This window comes from Mytilus californianus, unplaced genomic scaffold (genome assembly GCF_021869535.1).
Source record: "Mytilus californianus isolate M0D057914Y unplaced genomic scaffold, xbMytCali1.0.p SCAF_2, whole genome shotgun sequence".
In the NCBI taxonomy this organism is placed as follows: domain Eukaryota; kingdom Metazoa; phylum Mollusca; class Bivalvia; order Mytilida; family Mytilidae; genus Mytilus; species Mytilus californianus.
The window spans coordinates 86,768,944-86,787,931 of NW_026262668.1; the positions used below are offsets into that span (position 1 = coordinate 86,768,944).

The 18,988-nt window shown below is 31.7% G+C and overlaps 1 protein-coding gene across 1 annotated transcript in view; it reads right to left on the reverse strand.

Annotated features, from left to right (window-relative positions):
* Window positions 1-5,999: 5,999 nt before the first annotated feature.
* Window positions 6,000-18,988, reverse strand: part of LOC127730360 (uncharacterized) — a 115,460-nt gene continuing 102,471 nt past the window's right edge. The window contains exons 32-35 of the mRNA XM_052238730.1: window positions 15,710-16,652; window positions 15,007-15,178; window positions 12,275-13,273; window positions 6,000-8,015 (exon numbers count right to left, since the gene is read on the reverse strand). Of these exons, the coding sequence (XP_052094690.1) occupies window positions 12,311-13,273; window positions 15,007-15,178; window positions 15,710-16,652 (2,078 nt within the window). The 3' untranslated portion in view covers window positions 6,000-8,015; window positions 12,275-12,310. The remainder of the gene's footprint in view (window positions 8,016-12,274; window positions 13,274-15,006; window positions 15,179-15,709; window positions 16,653-18,988) is intronic.

Genomic DNA, 18,988 nt, shown 5'->3' on the forward strand with positions numbered 1-18,988 from the left:
AGGTATCTCAAGGTCTCGCAGGTCAAGAATTAGGAGGAAAACAGTCAAAATTTACATTGTTTTGCACAAGATGGCTAATTTCCGGGAAGCAAAACAATTCACTGTGGTAAGAGTTTTAAAGTGTCATGCTCATTTTATTTAGAAATCCATTTATATTTTTAGCTGTTCTTTTTTTTTTTTATATAATTTTACTCTTGTGACACAATATTTATAAATAAGACACTTCTGTATTTACAAAAGCATATTATTTCTGAAATAGCCTTTCAACACTCTGTTTCTTTAAAAAGAAATCATAATTTATTGTGTACTATTAATTACACATACTTGCAGTAAACTTTTTTTTAAAATGGTTGTTTCATCTCATCCTGGCTTCCTCCCCTAAAAATAAAAACTGGCTGCCCTTTGAAGATGAATGTATTATGATATGCATGTACTGCATCTGTTGTTCTGAGCATGTCTTTCAAAATCTAAGTTCATATAAATGAATATAGAGTAAAATTTGAAACAATTATTTTTCAATAAAGACAAAGTCTTTTAAAATTTTCAAAGATTTCAGATTTGTCATTTTAGAATTATTGGACTTATATCTTTAGCAATTACAAGTCTGTCTGTGATAACTTACAGGTAGATAAAATCTAACTTAAATGCCAATATGACTAAAACAATCAATTGACTTCATAGAAGAGTTATTGCCCTTTAATGATAATTTTTTAAACCTTTGATGTTTTTGGATATTATATTGAAAACAGGAATGAATAGAGAGAAACTGTAAATAAATTTTTTTTTCAGTAAAAAAACATTTGAAAAATAAATATCAAAATGCTATATTTTTGCCAGATAAACAACTCAAGCTCTTGGGCACCTTTTGTTTTGTACTACATAAGCCAAATGTAACTGTTGTAACCATACTAAACCAAGCTTTAGCTTTATTTACTATGTTGTACATCTGGCTATATTTAACAATATTAGTATTTATAGGTTGTTGTATATTTTTTTAACAAGCTTTTAAATGTTGTTATCTATCTATAATATGTTGTTGTTGTTGTTATAAGAATTTTGTAATATAAGATTGTTATACTTCCAAAACTACAGTTCCAGAAACCTTTAATTTTATTGTAATCGAAGTTAAACTTCAATCAGGTTGCTCATTTTCTGTTTACGATACAATTTGTACTTCTATGAATAGGACATTCTGTGATGACAAAAACTGATTATAAAGAGTTACATTTAAGTCTTAAAAATGACAACACAAGTTTTCATCTACAGGTTGTTTTTGTCTTACTTAAATGATACATATACTTACAATGAAATATGCTCTCTTTTAATTGTTTATGTATACAAATTATGATTATTTAATGAAGTTTGTCTCGATCTGAATCTGTAAACATTATCAAACCTTAGTTTTAGTTGGGACCATTATAGCTTTGTGTATAATAATCAGTTACATTATCTTTTTCCAAACTTTTTCTTTTTCAGAGAAGGTCTGTTTAATTCAAAATGCAACATAACACATTTGATTTTTACACATTAAAACTCACCAACAAAAGTTTTAGTATGTTAAAACTTGCATATTATCATGTGGAATTTTTAAGCTATGAACTGTTTTAAATTAAAGCTTTAATTTAGTAATTTGTTGAAAAAATCACACATAAAATTGTACTTAAAATTGCAATACTTTGTTCAGGAACTTATGGATTCAAATTTATGTACTGGTCAATTGGGACTGGTCAGTGAGCTTATGGTCTTTCCTTTAATTAAGGGCATAGTAATGTTATGTATAAAGTGCTTGTTATATCATTTATTGTATTTGTTGTGATATATGGAATGCTTTTTAAATAGGTTATTATACATGGATATTAAAGTTTGATACAAAACAAGAAATCTGTCTTATATAATGAAATCACATGCATGTAAGTGAAGGAATTATATAATGAAATCACATGCATGTAAGTGAAGGAATTATATAATGAAATCACATGCATGTAAGTGAAGGAATTTATAAGAAGATGGCAATCAGCAAATTAGAAGGTATATTTGTACATGATCGTCAAACACACAAAAGCGCTTTGAGCAAAACAAGCAAGTGATATCAGGTACTCTGGAAGGGTAAAACATTTCCTGTTTTGTAGGAGATACCTGTCATATTGCACAGTAGTCAATGTTGAGAGTCAAAATAATTTTTAAAAAGTAAAGCACTAAGGGAAAAAATGTCTGCAACAAATATTACACATATCATTATCACCTGCTCACCACTTTATTATTGATAGTGAAAATATCATATGACAGTGATTGTAATTTCAAGGAAGTATCTGTAGCAGACACATAGATCTTGAGAAGATAACCAACTGTCATATGTGAAGTAGGGTAAATGTGTATGGAACAATATCCCAGAAATATGGAACATATAAAAACAACTTTTCAATAAAGAGCATTTTTCATCAGAAGAAAAGTTGACTATAGTTATGCCCCCGCCGTAGCGGTGGGGGCATTAAGTTTTACCCTTGTCCGTCTGTACGTACGTACGTACGTACGTCCGTCCGTACGTCCCAAAATTGGTTTCCGTTCTCTAACTTGAGTTTGCCTCAACAAAATGTTATGAAACTTATACACAATGCTTATTACCACAAAACACAGATCAAGTATGAATTTTGGTGGCGTCACTTTAACCGTTCTAGAGTTATGCCCCTTTATAAATGGAAAAATTGCAAAATTTTTAGTTTCCGTTCTCTAACTTAAGTTTGCCTCAACCAAATGTTATGAAACTTATATACAATGCTTATTATCACAAAAAACAAATCAAGTTTGAATTTTGGTGGTGTCACTTCAACCGTCCTAGAGTTATGCCCCTTTATAATTGGAAAAATTGCAAAATTTTTAGTTTCTGTTCTCTAACTTAAGTTTGCCTCAACCAAATGTTATGAAACTTATACACAATGCTTATTACCACAAAACACAGATCAAGTTTGAATTGTGGTGGCGTCACTTTAACCGTTCTAGAGTTATGCCCCTTTATAAATGGAAAAAATTGCAAAATTTTTATTTTCTTCTAAATATCAAGTTATTTTTAAAATTGGAGTTATCGTCCTTTGTCCATGATTATAGTTGAATCAACTACAATCAATGCTTTATACAATGCAATGTTTAATTTTGACTCTCACTGATAAAACACAGATCAAGTTGAATTTGGGTAGTGTCACTTTAACCATTATTGAGTTATGCCCCTTTATAAATAGAAAAAGTGCTGAATTTTTAGTTTCTGTTCTCTACTTAAGTTAGCCTCAACCAAATGTTATGAGACTTACACACAAAACTCAGATCAAGTTCAAATTTGGGTAGCGTCACTTTTACTGTTCTTCAGTTATGTCCCTTTATAACTATATGATATGCAAGCGGGGGCATCATCTGTGTCCACATGTGGACACTATCCACATTTATTTTTTGTGTGAAAGATTTGTATTGACTTATATTGATGATGGTGTTAAAATGAACATTATACCCCTACTCTAGAAGTGGGGAATATATTGCAGTTACCTTGTCCGTCTAAAAAAATTTCAGCACACATTTCTCTTATACTACAGAACAGAATGCCTTCATATTTGGCCAGCAATTTAACAGTAATGAGTGAAAATGTTTTTTTTTTTCATTCACATCTACATGGTTGACTCAAATTAATAATAACAAATGTAAGCTAGATATCAATGACACATCAACCCTTACACACTGGACGTTAAACAACCAGTAATCAATCAATCAACCATTACATCACAAACGATCAGCCTAGAGGTCACTATATGGCCAACAATGATGGACAAAGCCACAACACAAGCTATACTTTTTAATCCAAGTCTTATCAAAATAGTAACTACTAGGTAGGTTGTCATTCTCTATATTTTATAAGCCACTAAGCAATGATATTCACAATGTCCTGTAAGGTTTATTGTTATTCTCTTATGGTTGTGGTTTGTACTTTATTTCTCATATCATGCTGAGTAATACAAAAGTGATACAAAAAATGCTTTAATTTGATTGGCTTATCTAGCAACATGAGATGATATTGATATATTCCTATAGACAAAGTTCAAATTTGTGCACTTTCCCATACATTTCCTACGTCACAATGCTTATGTTATAATGTCTCAGTAAGAAGTACTGAAAATCAATTGTTCGATGACGTAATTTATGCTGATTGACCTCTGGTCAACTGGTGTAATTCATGAAAAACAATTCAAGATTTGTCTATTGGCTATTCAGTAGGTTGTTGACGACTTTCAACAATTAAGACATTGTACATTTCGTCCATGGCAACAGAGATATGGGATTTCTTCAATAATATAAAAAACACTCACACCAGAAAATCTTCTTTTTGTCAAATTTCATTACATTGTGAAGCGTATAAAAAATATAAACTGTCTGATATTAAAGTTTGACATCAGAACAGGGCTTTTGACATCATATTGGTATGTGCTAAAGACTTAGATCAAGAATTCACTGATTTTTTATATAACACAAGGAGTATATTTACTCTAGTTTAACAACTCGTGAGATTTTTGGATATCACTTGATATCAACTCTATGCTCATTTATTATCATATTGAAATTAAATAACTCTAATTGATATCAAGCAATATCCAATTCTACCTCTTTATGAAACCTATAAGTGTATAACATTTTCTTCAGGTAAGATTTAAAGGTTAAATGTATGCAACGTAAAATTCACTTAAATATTGACATAAACAAGAGTGCACATGCTGAAATGTCTCGTCTGCTTTATTAACTATTTTTTTTATTTTATAATGATAGTCCTAAAGTTTAACTACAAGTATCACATAAAACTTAATATTATCAATGATCCATGAAAATGAGGTCAAGGTCAGATGAACCCTGCCAGACATACATATAAGAATAAGAAGATGTGGTTTGACTGCCAATGAGACAACTCTCTACAAGAGACCAAATGACACAAAAATTAACAACAATAGGTCACCGTACGGCCTTCAATAATGAACAAAGCCCATTTACACATTATTATTGTTCCATAAACCAAATAAAGTTAACCTATTGCTTATAGTATCTTAGAAGAGGACCTAACTTCTGAAACTTAACATTGACCAATGAACCTTAAAAATGAGGTCAAGGACCGATGATACCTACCAGACAGACATATACACCTTACAATCATTCCATACACCAAATATAGTTGACCTATTGCTTTTAGTTTAGGAAAAACAAACACAAAAACTTAACATTGACCAATGAACCGTGAAAATGAAGTCAAGGTCAACTGAAACCTGCCAGATTAACATGTACACTGTAAAATCATTCCACACACCAAATATTGCTTATAGTATCAGAAAAACAGACTAAAACACAAAATCCAATGAACTGTGCAAATGTCAAGGTTATATGAAACCTGCCAGACTGACATGTACACTTTACAATCATTCCATACGTCAAATATAGTTGACCTTCTGCTTACAGTATCTGAGAAACAGACTTAAAAACTTGAACCTTGATCACTGATCCATGAAATGAGGTCGAGGTCAGGTGAAACCTGTCTGACTGACATTTAGACCTTGCAAGGAACACATATACCAAATATAGTTATCTTATTACTCATAACGAGTGAGAAATTTACATGACATAAAAACTTTTTTTTTCAAGTAGTCACTGAATCATGAAAATGAGGTCAAGACAATGGACATATGACAGACAGAAACTTTCTAACATATGGTATCTGTATGGGAGGTATGAAGCCTTCAGGTCTTCTTCCCTCTGAAAAATAAAGCTTAATACAAATAGTTTATGCCGTCCCCACCGGATTGTAATCCCTATGTCTATCTAGCATTCTGTAACTTTTATCAAAGGTGAGACATAAATATAATTTTTTAACAAAATCGTCCTAAAAATTTTAATTCAAATCTTTTAATTATGAGGAACTTCTTTTCAACATGGCTGTCCATTATCACTAAAAGGTTTATTGAGGAAAAAAGAGGAAAAGATTTGAAAACAACAGATTTTATTGAAGACAAAACATTAACAAAACCATTTCCATGCGAATATAAATGATATGTAAAAATGATTATATATTGTATATCAAAATATGACACATTTTACAAATATAATATTGTGTTCAACCTTTCCCAAATAACTAACTGTAGCTTTATATAAGCTTTTACACATTAACAATGCTAATAAATAGTATAAATGTTATAATGTTTTCTATATAAACAAGCAGATCAAGTACCGGTAGCATGAATAATGTAAACTCACCTTTTAACTTTGCACAATACTGATTTAATTAGTTTAATAATCATATAAAATAGTCATCATTGAATGCAGAATCAAATTTGGTCCCTTTAGACCATTGAGATCATATTGGCATAGAGTAAATGTAATGTATCTCCACAGAGATTGTTCAGGATGTCTAGAATAAATTTATCCAAAATGACAACGTCACAAGCCTCAAAAGTTTAAATTTAGAAATTTAAGCTTTTTGAGAGGAAACACATTGTATCACACTTGATGCAGTGGTGGAATCTATATAAATATATTTCTGTTCATGCTCAGATTATGTTAAGAGTATGCATTACATTTCCATGAGCTACCAATAATATCCTAAAATCTCTTTTCATTATCTATTCCGCTTACATGCTTTAATAGCTAAAAATTTTAATATAATTTTTTTCACATGTCTTTATAAAAGAGAAAATTTGAATTAGGATATTTTTTTTATATTGTATGTTTTCTTACATCTCAAAATTCCAAAAAATAATCTTGTATTCCAATTTGTACTACACACTTCTCAATCTTCTCAACAACAAATTGTTAAATTTTCCAAACAATCCATATTGCATACAGAAAAAGGATAACTAAAGATAGAGCAACTATATGTGATACTGAAATAGAAGTCAAGACAAAAGTTGTTATAGATCAAGTCAAAGTTATTGACAATGACCTATGCAATTTTAATTTCTTGCAAAGCTGATGGACACACCCAAATATGCACACAAAAACTGCAGGGTACCTGTGCATGTTTTGAATCAAGACAAGCTTGAAATGAAGCTTTTCACAATTAAGTGCCATATCTACTTTATCCCATGCTTTATATTTCACAAATATTCAATGTTTCATTATGTATACTGATAAATTTTCACTTGTTGTTCCCCTCACTGATTTCTTATCGTAATATTCTGACAACTAATACAAGACATAAATAAAACATGACATCATTCAATCTGACACAGACTATATAAACAAACACATTACTTGACTTGCCTTGGAATGAATTGGGTATAAAGTTTTCTTCTATTCAAATCTTAAAATTTACAACAAGATTTCAATGTGAATATCATTGTTTTGTGTTTTCTTTGTTAGTAAACTATAATGTATATGAATAATTAGTTTTCTGAAGATTGATTTTTTTGTGATCAGAGACATTATTAAGTAAACAAATCACTAATGCCTTAATGTACATGCAGTTATTATACAATATTACATCATTAATACTTTTTTAAGAGCAGAATTTTGCCCATGATATAATCATCACTGCAAAGATTACTTAAATTTACATGATTTATTTTCAATTCTGTTATTTAGGTGTTAGTATTAGTAGCTATAGAAGACTGTAAGCTGTAGAAATTCCACATGAAACTTCAATGAATTTTGCATAGGAAATCAAAACTTCACAGTAATTTTTCATTAGCAGTTGTAAAAATCTTAACAAATGTAAAACATTTTGTTAAACACTTTTCAAGGTAAAGCATGGTAAATATAATATAAAACACATAAAAAAACTTATCTATAAAAACAAATACCATATAAAATCACATGCATTTTACATCAGAAACAAACAGTAGAAACAAAGGTATTCAATTCACATTCTTAATCATGAAAACAGTTTGTACCAGTAATATTTCAAATAGATATATAATTACAATATATGTATAAATACAAAAAGATAAATATCACAGACATCAATGTCCTTTTCCCCTGAATGCCATCTTTAAATGTTCCTCCTAAAACAGAAAATAATAAAACAATTACTAAAACACCAACATTTTACTTAAGGAATCTTACTTCAACAAATGTATTGTCTGAAAAGATTTTATTGCCTAAATAATAATTGAATTGCAATAAACTGAAATATAAATTAGATGTGTGATAATTAGAGGCTCCAAGGAGTCTGTATCATTAAAAGTGATATCTATGCATTACATTTATTTCTTTTCCTGGAATTCAAATACTGTAAATTCAGAAATGGTTTTTTATTAATGGGAACTGAGACTACTATAACACAGAGATTGGTCACTTCCTGTACTGACCAGTCAAATTGTAATTAAAACAGTGTCTACGATCACGTGACTCGGCATGTGACACGAAATGATTGACAAGAAAGCATGGATCCGCCATTGTTGATTACGGAAGAGAAAATAATAACTAATTTTATAACTGATGTGGCTGATTGAAGAGTGCTATATTTCGGACAGTATGAAAATAGGATTTGAAATGTTAATAAATCTTTGTTTTTAAACACTTTGAATAAAACTAGTGTATTTATAGGCTTTAAATATACTCTTTAAACCTGAAAATAACAGTGAGTTAGTACTAGTAGTCCATTAGACTTGGTCAATTTGTATTGCTAGTGGGTTAAACTTAGTCAAACGGAAGCTCAGAAAGAACAGGTTAACATTTTTTAAATTTTTGTTAAAGATCTGTTTAAACAAGAAATGATTGTAACAGGATGCTGTTACGAAGTCTCCCAAACGAAGCTCCCATAATTCGAAATTCCCAGTGTTGCCTGACATTGGACAAAGTCCAGTGAAAATTGGTTTGGTCCAGTAAACTATATGCATTAGTGATGCCTGAGGACTAACCCTGTATATCATTCAAATCATCTTGGCATGACAAACCAGAATATATATGGTTTAGGGGTGGGGATCTCGACCATTTACAAGATACTAGAACATTAGGGGTGGGGGGAACCCCTGGGGACTGACCCTATACATCATTCAAATGTTCGAGACACGACGAACAGGAATATATATTTCCACCATTTACAACATATTAGAACTTTCTCAAATGGCAGGGGGTCGGGATGACCCCTGGGGACTAACCCTGTATATCATTCAAACCATCTTAGCATGACAAACCAGAATATATATGGTTTAGGGGTGGGGATCTCAACCATTTAAAAGATATTAGAACTTTCTCAAATGGCAGGGGGTCGGGATGACCCCTGGGGACTAACCTTGAATATCATTCAAACCATCATAGCATGACAAACCAGAATATATATGGTTTAGGGGTGGGGATCTTGACCACTTACAAGATAATATAACTTTCTTAAATGGCAGGGGGTGGGGGTGACCCCTGGGGACTAACCCTGTATTTCATTTGATGTGCTTTATCATGACAAACCAGAATATATATGGTTTAGGGGTGGGGATCTCGACCATTTACAAGATATTAGAACTTTCTCAAATGGCAGGGGGTCGGGATGACCCCTGGGGACTAACCCTGTATATCATTCAAACCATCTTAGCATGACAAACCAGAATATATATGGTTTAGGGGTGGGGATCTCGACCATTTACAAGATATTAGAACTTTCTCAAATGGCAGGGGGTCGGGATGACCCCTGGGGACTAACCCTGTATGTCATTCAAACCATCTTAGCATGACAAACCAGAATATATATGGTTTAGGGGTGGGGATCTCAACCATTTAAAAGATATTAGAACTTTCTTAAATGGCAGGGGTTGGGGGTGACCCCTGGGGACTAACCCTGTATTTCATTTAATGTGCTTTATCATTTAGAACATTTTCAATTAAAAAGATTGTGTCTATCACAAACGGTTTTCAATTTATAATCATTTGAAAATTTTAAAAAATAAAATCCCATAGGGTTCTATAGTAAAACCCTCCTTTCTTTTTGCCCCTCAAAGTACCCCTTTATTAACCCCAATGCACAAATAAAACCCTGATTGCACCACTAGACATGTTAGTCTAGCATATTGTGAAACACTAAGTTAATCTGACAAGCGGTTTTGGAGAACGGGTGCGGACAAGTTCAAATTTAAAAGCGGCGGAAGAGGAAGAAGAAGAAGAAGAAGAAGAATAATAATAATAAGAAGAACTGAGCAAAACCAATAAGTCTTAATTAAAACAATCATTGATTAAAAGCCAAAAAATTTCAAAGAAAAAATTCATATGATTACATTTTTATAATCAGCAAGTGTGTGTATCTTAATCATATTCACAGGGAATCCATAAGTGCACCAACGATATCTGACAAGGTTTTCTACAACTAAACGGAGCCGGAGCCTTCGTGTATCCTGGGCACCCAGCTGTGAAATCAAAATCCACATCGCATGCTTTTGAAACTACCTGTTTTATAGGTTTGAAATAAAGGAGGGTCTTGAAGGGGTACTTCATTTCTGTATTCTTTAATTTCTGGCTACTTTTCTCTATTCTTTATACTTTTAGTCCATTATTCTCCATTCTTTATATTTAAGCACCTCATTATTCTCTATTCTTTAATTTTTTGGTCCTTCTTCTCGATTCTTTATATTTTTTGCCAATTTTTCTCTATTTTGTAAACCCCCATCTACACCCTATTAATGGTTTACTACAATAAATGGAGCATTCGTGTATCTTGGGCACCCAGCTGTGAAATCAAAATTCATCTCCCATGGTTTTTACATCGGATGACCATGAGGGCATTCCAGTGTATTGCTGTCACCTAGATTTCCATTACGTCACTTTCGTGTTGGGATTGTAACTGATCTATAAACATGATAAATACGCGGACATTATCGAGTGCAAAATAACATCCCTTATCGCTTGTTATAAATTCATTTTTTCAATGGATACTCCTAAAAATATTTTTTTTAGAAAATAAATTAGTAATATGAAAATGTTTTGTCGTTAGAAATATATATATAAGTAAAAAATCTTTAATATCTATGCACACGTACAGAAAATGTGTGTTAATGCATGCGGAAGAATATCTCAAGAACGGTTGCAATCTCCCATGCAGAGTTATGGGTCCTCGCTCTCTCTCAAGGGCCGATAACTCTGCATGGGAGATTGAAAGTTTGGCGGGAAAATATGAATGCCTACTCAAATCCAATCTATTAGAAAAATCGAATTATTACAGAAGAGTGTCCACCATGCACTTGCACTGCACTATTATTAATATTGTAGAATAGAATGATATACAAATGGATGAAAATTATATAAACTTGTAACTGTAATATACAAATATTAATATAATATATAACAACAAACCAGAGTATACTGAATTGTATCACTTCAATATCATATTTATTACGGTGAGTTTGAATTCCATGTCATTTATTTATCATCCACGCACGAACTTGTCTAAGAAGAAAAATTTATATCTGTACATTAACCTCACTTTCAGGTATAGAGATGTGATTTTTTTTTCTGAGACAACTGCTTGTGACCATCCACAAGAACTTGCAGTCATTCGATGTTCAGTACTTCAGTACTTTGATTTGAAATTACCTGTCGTCACAGGTAAAATATTTGTATATTAGATACAATTAACCGGACATGTTTCACCCAATTGTAAAATTTCAACTGTCAGTAAAGCATTACATGTATGTAAGATTAAAGATTAATCTATAAACATTCAGATTCATTCGCATTTTCAAGAGTTGCATAACGGAAAAAACTAATAATGATTAAAAAAAAACATTTTCAAATGAATAGTAATAACTGCAATTGATAGATGAAAAATATTTTGCTTTGTTTTATTTCATTTTAAAGAGAATAATACCCAATACTGAAAAAACCATTGTATATTGTAGGACAGACAAGCTATAGGACAAAATGAAAACTTTAGGGCCCACATATCTTTAATTAATAGGCTATTTCTCGAATCATGTCTTTCACCAGAAAAGATCGTCCTCTTCTTTCATGAACAATAAAAAAAGATGATGCCAGCAAAACATATACATTGTACAAAAAGCCCTAAGGATTATATAAAAGTTGAATCATTAAAAATGTTTTGCTTGCTTTATCCCTATGTTCTATTTTTGGTTGGTTTAATCTTCAGATCAAATTTTGAAACATGACACTCAAAAGTTAATGATTGCTAAGTTTGGTTCAAACTGACTGAGGTGTTTCAAAGGAGAATATGAAAAATATTATGAATGCTAACTAACAGATGTGTGACTAGCAGCAAATCATGAGAAAAGCTAACAAAGTCAAATAAGCTAAAAATTATCAAAACTAAATAAACACCCACCTTTTTTCAATAAATTTCAATTAGTTTGTTGTCGAATCATAACCTGTTTCCTCTTTCTATATCTCGATGATGCATTTCTATGTTATTAGAATACTGCAAAGGACCATTTCTATCAGATGGCCTCACACCAGTTTTTGCCATTTTATGTATTTTCTTTTGGAAAGCACGACCTAGTGTACCAGCTCCTGGAATTTCATCATATATTGACTCTTCATCTTCTATACCAGCATTTCTTGGATTGTAAGTGGAACGTAAACCTCCTAAATTTCCACCATTCCTTTCAGCCCCTTCTACCAATGTGTTAAGTTGACGTTCGTTTACTTTTTCCATGAAGTCAGTAAACACTGGTGTATTGTGACCAAATTTCCTCACAGGCTCACTATTCATCCTGGAGGGATCTTGATTAGTTTTACCCCTTTGGCGTAAATTGTTAGGTTTAAATCCAGATTCTTCACTATTATTGAAAACTTCTCTTTGTGTGCGGGCTAATATTGTCTTAGCCATTCTTTTGAAGTTACCATCTCTAACAGTTTCTCCGAGACGTGTTCGGGTGCTACCTAGATTTCCTGCTCTGGTGTTTCTCAGAGACCTTCCAATGCCAGGATTTCTTTGACTTTCTCGAAGATTCTCTGAAACACCTTGTGTTGCATTATTTTCTATTTTCTTCCTCAACAATTCTTCTCTTGCTCTATCACGTGAATCTTCTTCTTCCTCATCACTTGGATAATCAGGCATTGGCTCACCGACAATTTCTTCACAAAGACGAATCATATCTCTTGCATTTCTTTGTTTATCTTTACTGTCACGAACTTGTTCATCAATATCTTTTTTACATGGATTTGGAATTTCTGTAATGGCAATAAGATGCATGAATGTGCCCCATCTATGCACTAGCATTCCAATGAACTGGATCAGAAGTATTACAACAAAGTATACTACAAACATTAATCCAAGAGCATCAATCTTTATGTTGTCTTCATCAACATTCTCTGCATTGGTCTGTAAATAATATACAGATATATACAAAGTGTCTATAAGTCAAAAGTACAAATAAATATTGTTAGATTCCTACTTGATTCTACTTTCCAGTGCTAAAACATTAGTGAAAGTGAAACAGTGAAAGTGTAACATCACACACGTGTTGACGGTCAATATTAAAATCTTGCAAAATACAATGTAAAATACACAGAAAAAACCATATGTAATATCTAATTTAAGTACTTTTCCTCAGTCAATACATTGTATATGGACCTGTTACATTATATAGACACTCTGACTTCGTCCTCGGTCAATATAATCTGAACAGGTCCATATATATTGTAAAAAGTCCCTAATTGATAAATATTACCCTCAGTAATGGTTTCTAGAATGTAGGCATATCAGAATTTAATAGTTTCCTTGTTGAAAGTGTCTAGTCAGTTATAAAGTTTTCCCTATATTAAAAATCAGAAGTATTTTTGCATGTGTAGCAGTGATAAAAACAAATGTATTTCTTGAACTGAAGAATCAAATTTATATTATAATATAAAATATTTCACATGTTTCAAGGTGATTTCTTTGTAAAATAAAATTGCAATATTTACTGATATTTTTACTGATCTTCCCTTGATATAGATATACCTTAAAAGTAGAGCATTGTTGATGAGTAAAATATGTTGCTCCTCACCCAATATTGCATTCTATACTTACTCCTTAAAGGGGCATTAGCTGTCAAATTCATGTTCACAGATTTGACTTGAATTCTCATATTTTATTTATAACATACTAAAACGTATATCCAAGATTTAAAAAGTCTAAAATAAACAATTTATGATGCATGGACTCGATAATATTTATTAGCATTTGTGTGTATTTTGGTCTAGACGCCATCTAATTAACCATCTAGGTGACCTCAATTAACCATCTCGGTGACCTCATTTAAACATAAATATACATATCAATAGATAGCAAACACATGCAATTGGTATTTTCTAGGTCTGTTTGATTTCATATTATAGGTTAAAAAATATGTTAACCATCGTTTTTACCTGTATAAGAATGAGTTTTTGTGGATCGAATCAGTCAACCAAATGGTTTACCCTTGTTTCACTTTCAATGTTGACATTCTTTTCCTTTTAATAGCTGTACATGCCTAGCGATGTTTCTTAGCTTATTTTGACAAAATTGAACCAAACTGGCTGCGTGAATTATCATTTCACTATTTCACTCTCATTAATGATTGAAAAAAAAAATCATAGTTCCTGTTAAAGTTTGGTACACACTAGAAATGTTTTGAATAAAAAGTTTTTTGTACCAAAAAAAAAAGAGCAATGAACATAATGGCTGAAATGGACATTGCATCCTTAATGCAAGCATCCAAGCTGCTATAAAAGGGTTTTTGCAGTAATATTGAGTAACCTGATTACATACATTGATACCAGTAAGTCAATTAATCTATAATATATTACTGATATATGGTAACAAAAAAGACGGGAAGATACTAAGGTTAAAATAAAGAACAATGAGTCAAAGGAAGAAAAACACAAGACAAACAATAGTTCTTAGAATTTATACTAATATTCATACTTAATGAATTGAATTATGCAGAAATTAAACTAGAAGTTTGTCTTGCAATTAAAAAAAGTATGGAAATGGTAAAAACAGACTTATGAAAACTTATACCCTTGAACTCAAACAGACCCATTGTATCTTCAAAGATTAAATGCATGATTAACAATGGCAGTTATACATACAACTGAAGGAAAGGTTATAACTGCAGGCTTTCTCAACTGGAACATGAAGTTGATGGCTACCCAAATTAGGTTAATAAAGGCAAACCCAGCTGCAACATTGTTCCGTAGTTCAGCAAGTTCCTTTGCAATTTTCTTCTGTTCATCTTTGTTAGCATCCAGTGGCTCTAGGTATCTGAAAATAAAAATAAAAAAAATATGACCTAATTATAGTTTTTAATTGTGTTGGGCACAAAACATTAAGTTTGTGTGGAGGTGTGATTTTTCTTTTTTTAGTTAAACTGATGGAGCCTTAGAAACCATAGAAACCAAGTTTAAGCCACAACTTTAAAAAGTGCCTGACAAAGTCAAGAATGGACAGATTTTTTCCATTTGTCCATATCATATAGTTGATATATTTCCGGTTTCATATTTTATCAAGAGAAATTGTACTTAAAATCTTTGAACTTTAAGGTGACTTGTGAATACTAATATTTAACAACAACACTTTAGGGATTGCTGTAGTAGTTTAATGAAATCATAAAATTGAGAATGGAAATGAAGAATGTGTCAAAGAGACAACAACACAACCAAACAGCCCAAGGCCACCAATGGGTCTTTTTTATCATTGGCAAACATACTAAATCTTCTTATCTTATATTATCCACATCAGGTTTCAAGATAAATCACTGGATAGTAAAGAAGTTTATTATCAGAAAGAACTTACTTTTTGATAAAATTTTGCCAGAAATCTACTTCTTCTTCATTCATCTGCATTGTGTGTCCAAATTGAAATTCTTTAAGCTCTAACCATTTGGGATTTTTGAGGTCATTTCTCTTTTTCTTCTCTTTCTGATAAATATATTCTTCTTCTTTTGTCCGTTTTTCTTCCTCTTCATCTGAGTCACTATCTGACATACTTCCAGCAAATGTGACAGATTTTCTTTTTTTTGGAGGCTTTATTTCATCCACTTTGACTTCTTCTAGTACAGCTCCACTTTTACCTTGTAACTTCATAAACATTTCCATATTTTTGTTCATCTGTTCTAAAAGAACTACACTTTTGTCTTCCTTTTTGGTAATGTCCATCAAACCCTTTAGATCTTGTAACTGAAACTTTGGCATGAAACGACTGAACCACCCCTGTTTCTTTTTTTCCTCTTTTTCTTTCCTTTTTTTCTCTTCTTCCTCTATCTCTGCCTTTGTTTTCTTCTTTGGAACTTCTCTGGTTCCCCAGGAAACTATATTCATGTTAACCAGCGAGTAAATGACAAGAAGTAAAAATCCACTGGGCACACACAGAAAGTAGAGAACTCCGTATATGATACAGCTGAATTCCCAAGGATGTAGAACAGCAGCAAACAAGAAAATGAAAACCATTGCGCATAAGAAGATAACACTAGGATGAAACGGACTTTCTCTGACAGCTGTAATTATACACCCAACAAATACAACCATCATTATAAAGGAATAGACCGCACTTAAGATTTCTGCCACCATGATCTGGTATTTGGGTTTTACTGTGAAGCAAAGTATGGTGTAAATGAATGCTGGTGTAAGGGCTATGGCATAGGATGCCAGAAGGTCCAATCTAAACACAGTCAAATAGGACCCAGCTATCATCATTATGACTGTGGAAGGTCCAATTAAAGTTGACACCATTAATGCACCTAAAAAATAATAAAATCATCTGTTAGTGGTATTATTAATATTCACCATATAAGCACCTTGAACAAGAAAATTTATTCGTAGGACACCTCGATGCGGGACGGTAGCTCTTTAAGTCCTTATGATATTTTTTGACAATTTGCGGACCTTGTGTACAAGTTAATGTTACCATAATTTAAAGGTAAACTACCTAATTAACCAAAATATTGAGAAATTGTACTGGTTTCACACTATCTCATTTCCATGTTCAGTCAAAACCGTAATTTAATGTATAATTATAAAAAGTTCATATTATAATGAAGTTAAATGAACATGTGTTTACACATTACAAAAGTAATCTTCTTATAATTTAACTTAAATTCTATCGTTTAGTTTTCTTTCTTAATTTCTACCTTAAGGGTGTCTTCCTCCATCTTGGATTTTGAAATACCATAAAACAATCGGTCTAGATCTTTAAGAAAATGTGCAAATTTTTAGAGTAGAAGGTAATTCATGTGTAAGAATTTTCATATCAATATAGAAAATGACATGTTTTATCATATTTATGGTTGTATTTTACAAAAAACAGAATAAGTTTGTTTGATTCAATTTTTTCCAACTTTGCCACATAAGGGGTGGCAACTCAAATGTAAGGGCAGATAATTCAGATAAAGTTATTTTTACAATTGAATGTGTTAGGAATTTACCTATTTTATTATGTAGCAAGAAAACGGGTCCGTTGACCCCATTTTTTCTTTTCTTATCAGAAAGCATAATATTTGAGGTATCTTCTCATATTTTATCTCAAAATTCTATGGTGTAGTTTTCGTTTTATGGCAGAAAATTGGGTTTTCCATGCATAATCTATACAAAATCTGTCAATTTTGCACAACCTGTAGCGTGAAAATATGCCCCGTGACCCATTCTTTTTATTATTTTTTTAAAAAAAAACCATGATATAAACTACATTTTGGCAAATTATTAAACAATTCTATGGATTGTAATTTAGACACCCCATCTACCTTAATTGTGAAATTATCCAAAAATAAAACACTTGAGAAAATTTCCCACTTGACAGTATCTTGTTTTAGGAAAGGATAAATAATATTTTGTTCAAAACCACTCAGATTCAAACTAAAAATTCTCTTTTTACTGACATTAAGATGCTTGATTTTTTAATTTAAAACATATTTGTTACTTTAGTGGATGTGTTTTTTAAGAGACAAATCAGCATTCCTATGGGAACCAACCGTGCACCTCTTCTTACAACCTTATTCATTTATCCATATGAGGCTGATTTCATACAGGAATAGAATTTAGAATGGAAATGGGGAATGTGTCAAAGAGACAACAACCCAACCAAAAGAAGACTGCAAAGTAGCTAGCTTTATCCTAAAACTTTCATGTCTGTGTCTGCCACCAGTATATAGATGATGTCACTCTAAATAGTTCAAAGTTTGGAGACCAAGTTGAACACTTTTATTCCAACTTAAAATAAAGGGTACCACAGATACAGTTAATATAAAAATAAGGAAAATATAAGGGCATTCACTACATTTTTCGACTTACATCTAGAAAATGACAATGAAGGTTGATTGTGAACTAAATTTTGCAACAAAAGAGATAATTTCAGTTTTCAAATCATGAATTTTACATTTCTATGCAGCAACATTCCAGCTATGCCTGTATATGGAGTTTAAATCTCACAGTTGATACAATATTTCAGCTATGCCTGTATATGGAGTTTAACTCACAGTTGATACAATATTCCAGCTATGCCTGTATATTGAGTTTAAATCTCACAGTTGATACAATATTTCAGCTATGCCTGTATAGTGAGTTTAAATCTCACAGTTGATACAATATTCCAGAACTTCTGTTTCCAATCACACTGTCCTTGAAAGAGAGTTGCTGCTTAATGGGAAGCAATGGATTCAAGCTTTCTAAAGTTAAAGTAATCCCTTCAAAAATTTTATGATACCATCTTGATTTGGATTGTTATGGAATATCTGTGTCACAGATGACTACAGATAATTTTCTATTGTCATTGCCACAATCCAGTCCTCTTTTCTTTGATTATGACATCACATATCATGAGTATTTAGTTTTCTGTGTATTAATTTGCAAACTGTAATTTGCCTTTTGTTGTTTTTACATTTGGCCATAATATTACATGTATCTGCTTTTCCTTGACTTATGATTTTTTATTGTTCCCTTAGTATTTTCTACCTTTTTGTACCTACCAAATTAAATACCAATTTGGACAGTTACAGTCATTTTTCACACTGAGTATAATTGTGATCAGATTTGATCTAGATCATCTCCAAAAATATTTTTTGAAATATGGTCAAATCATTTA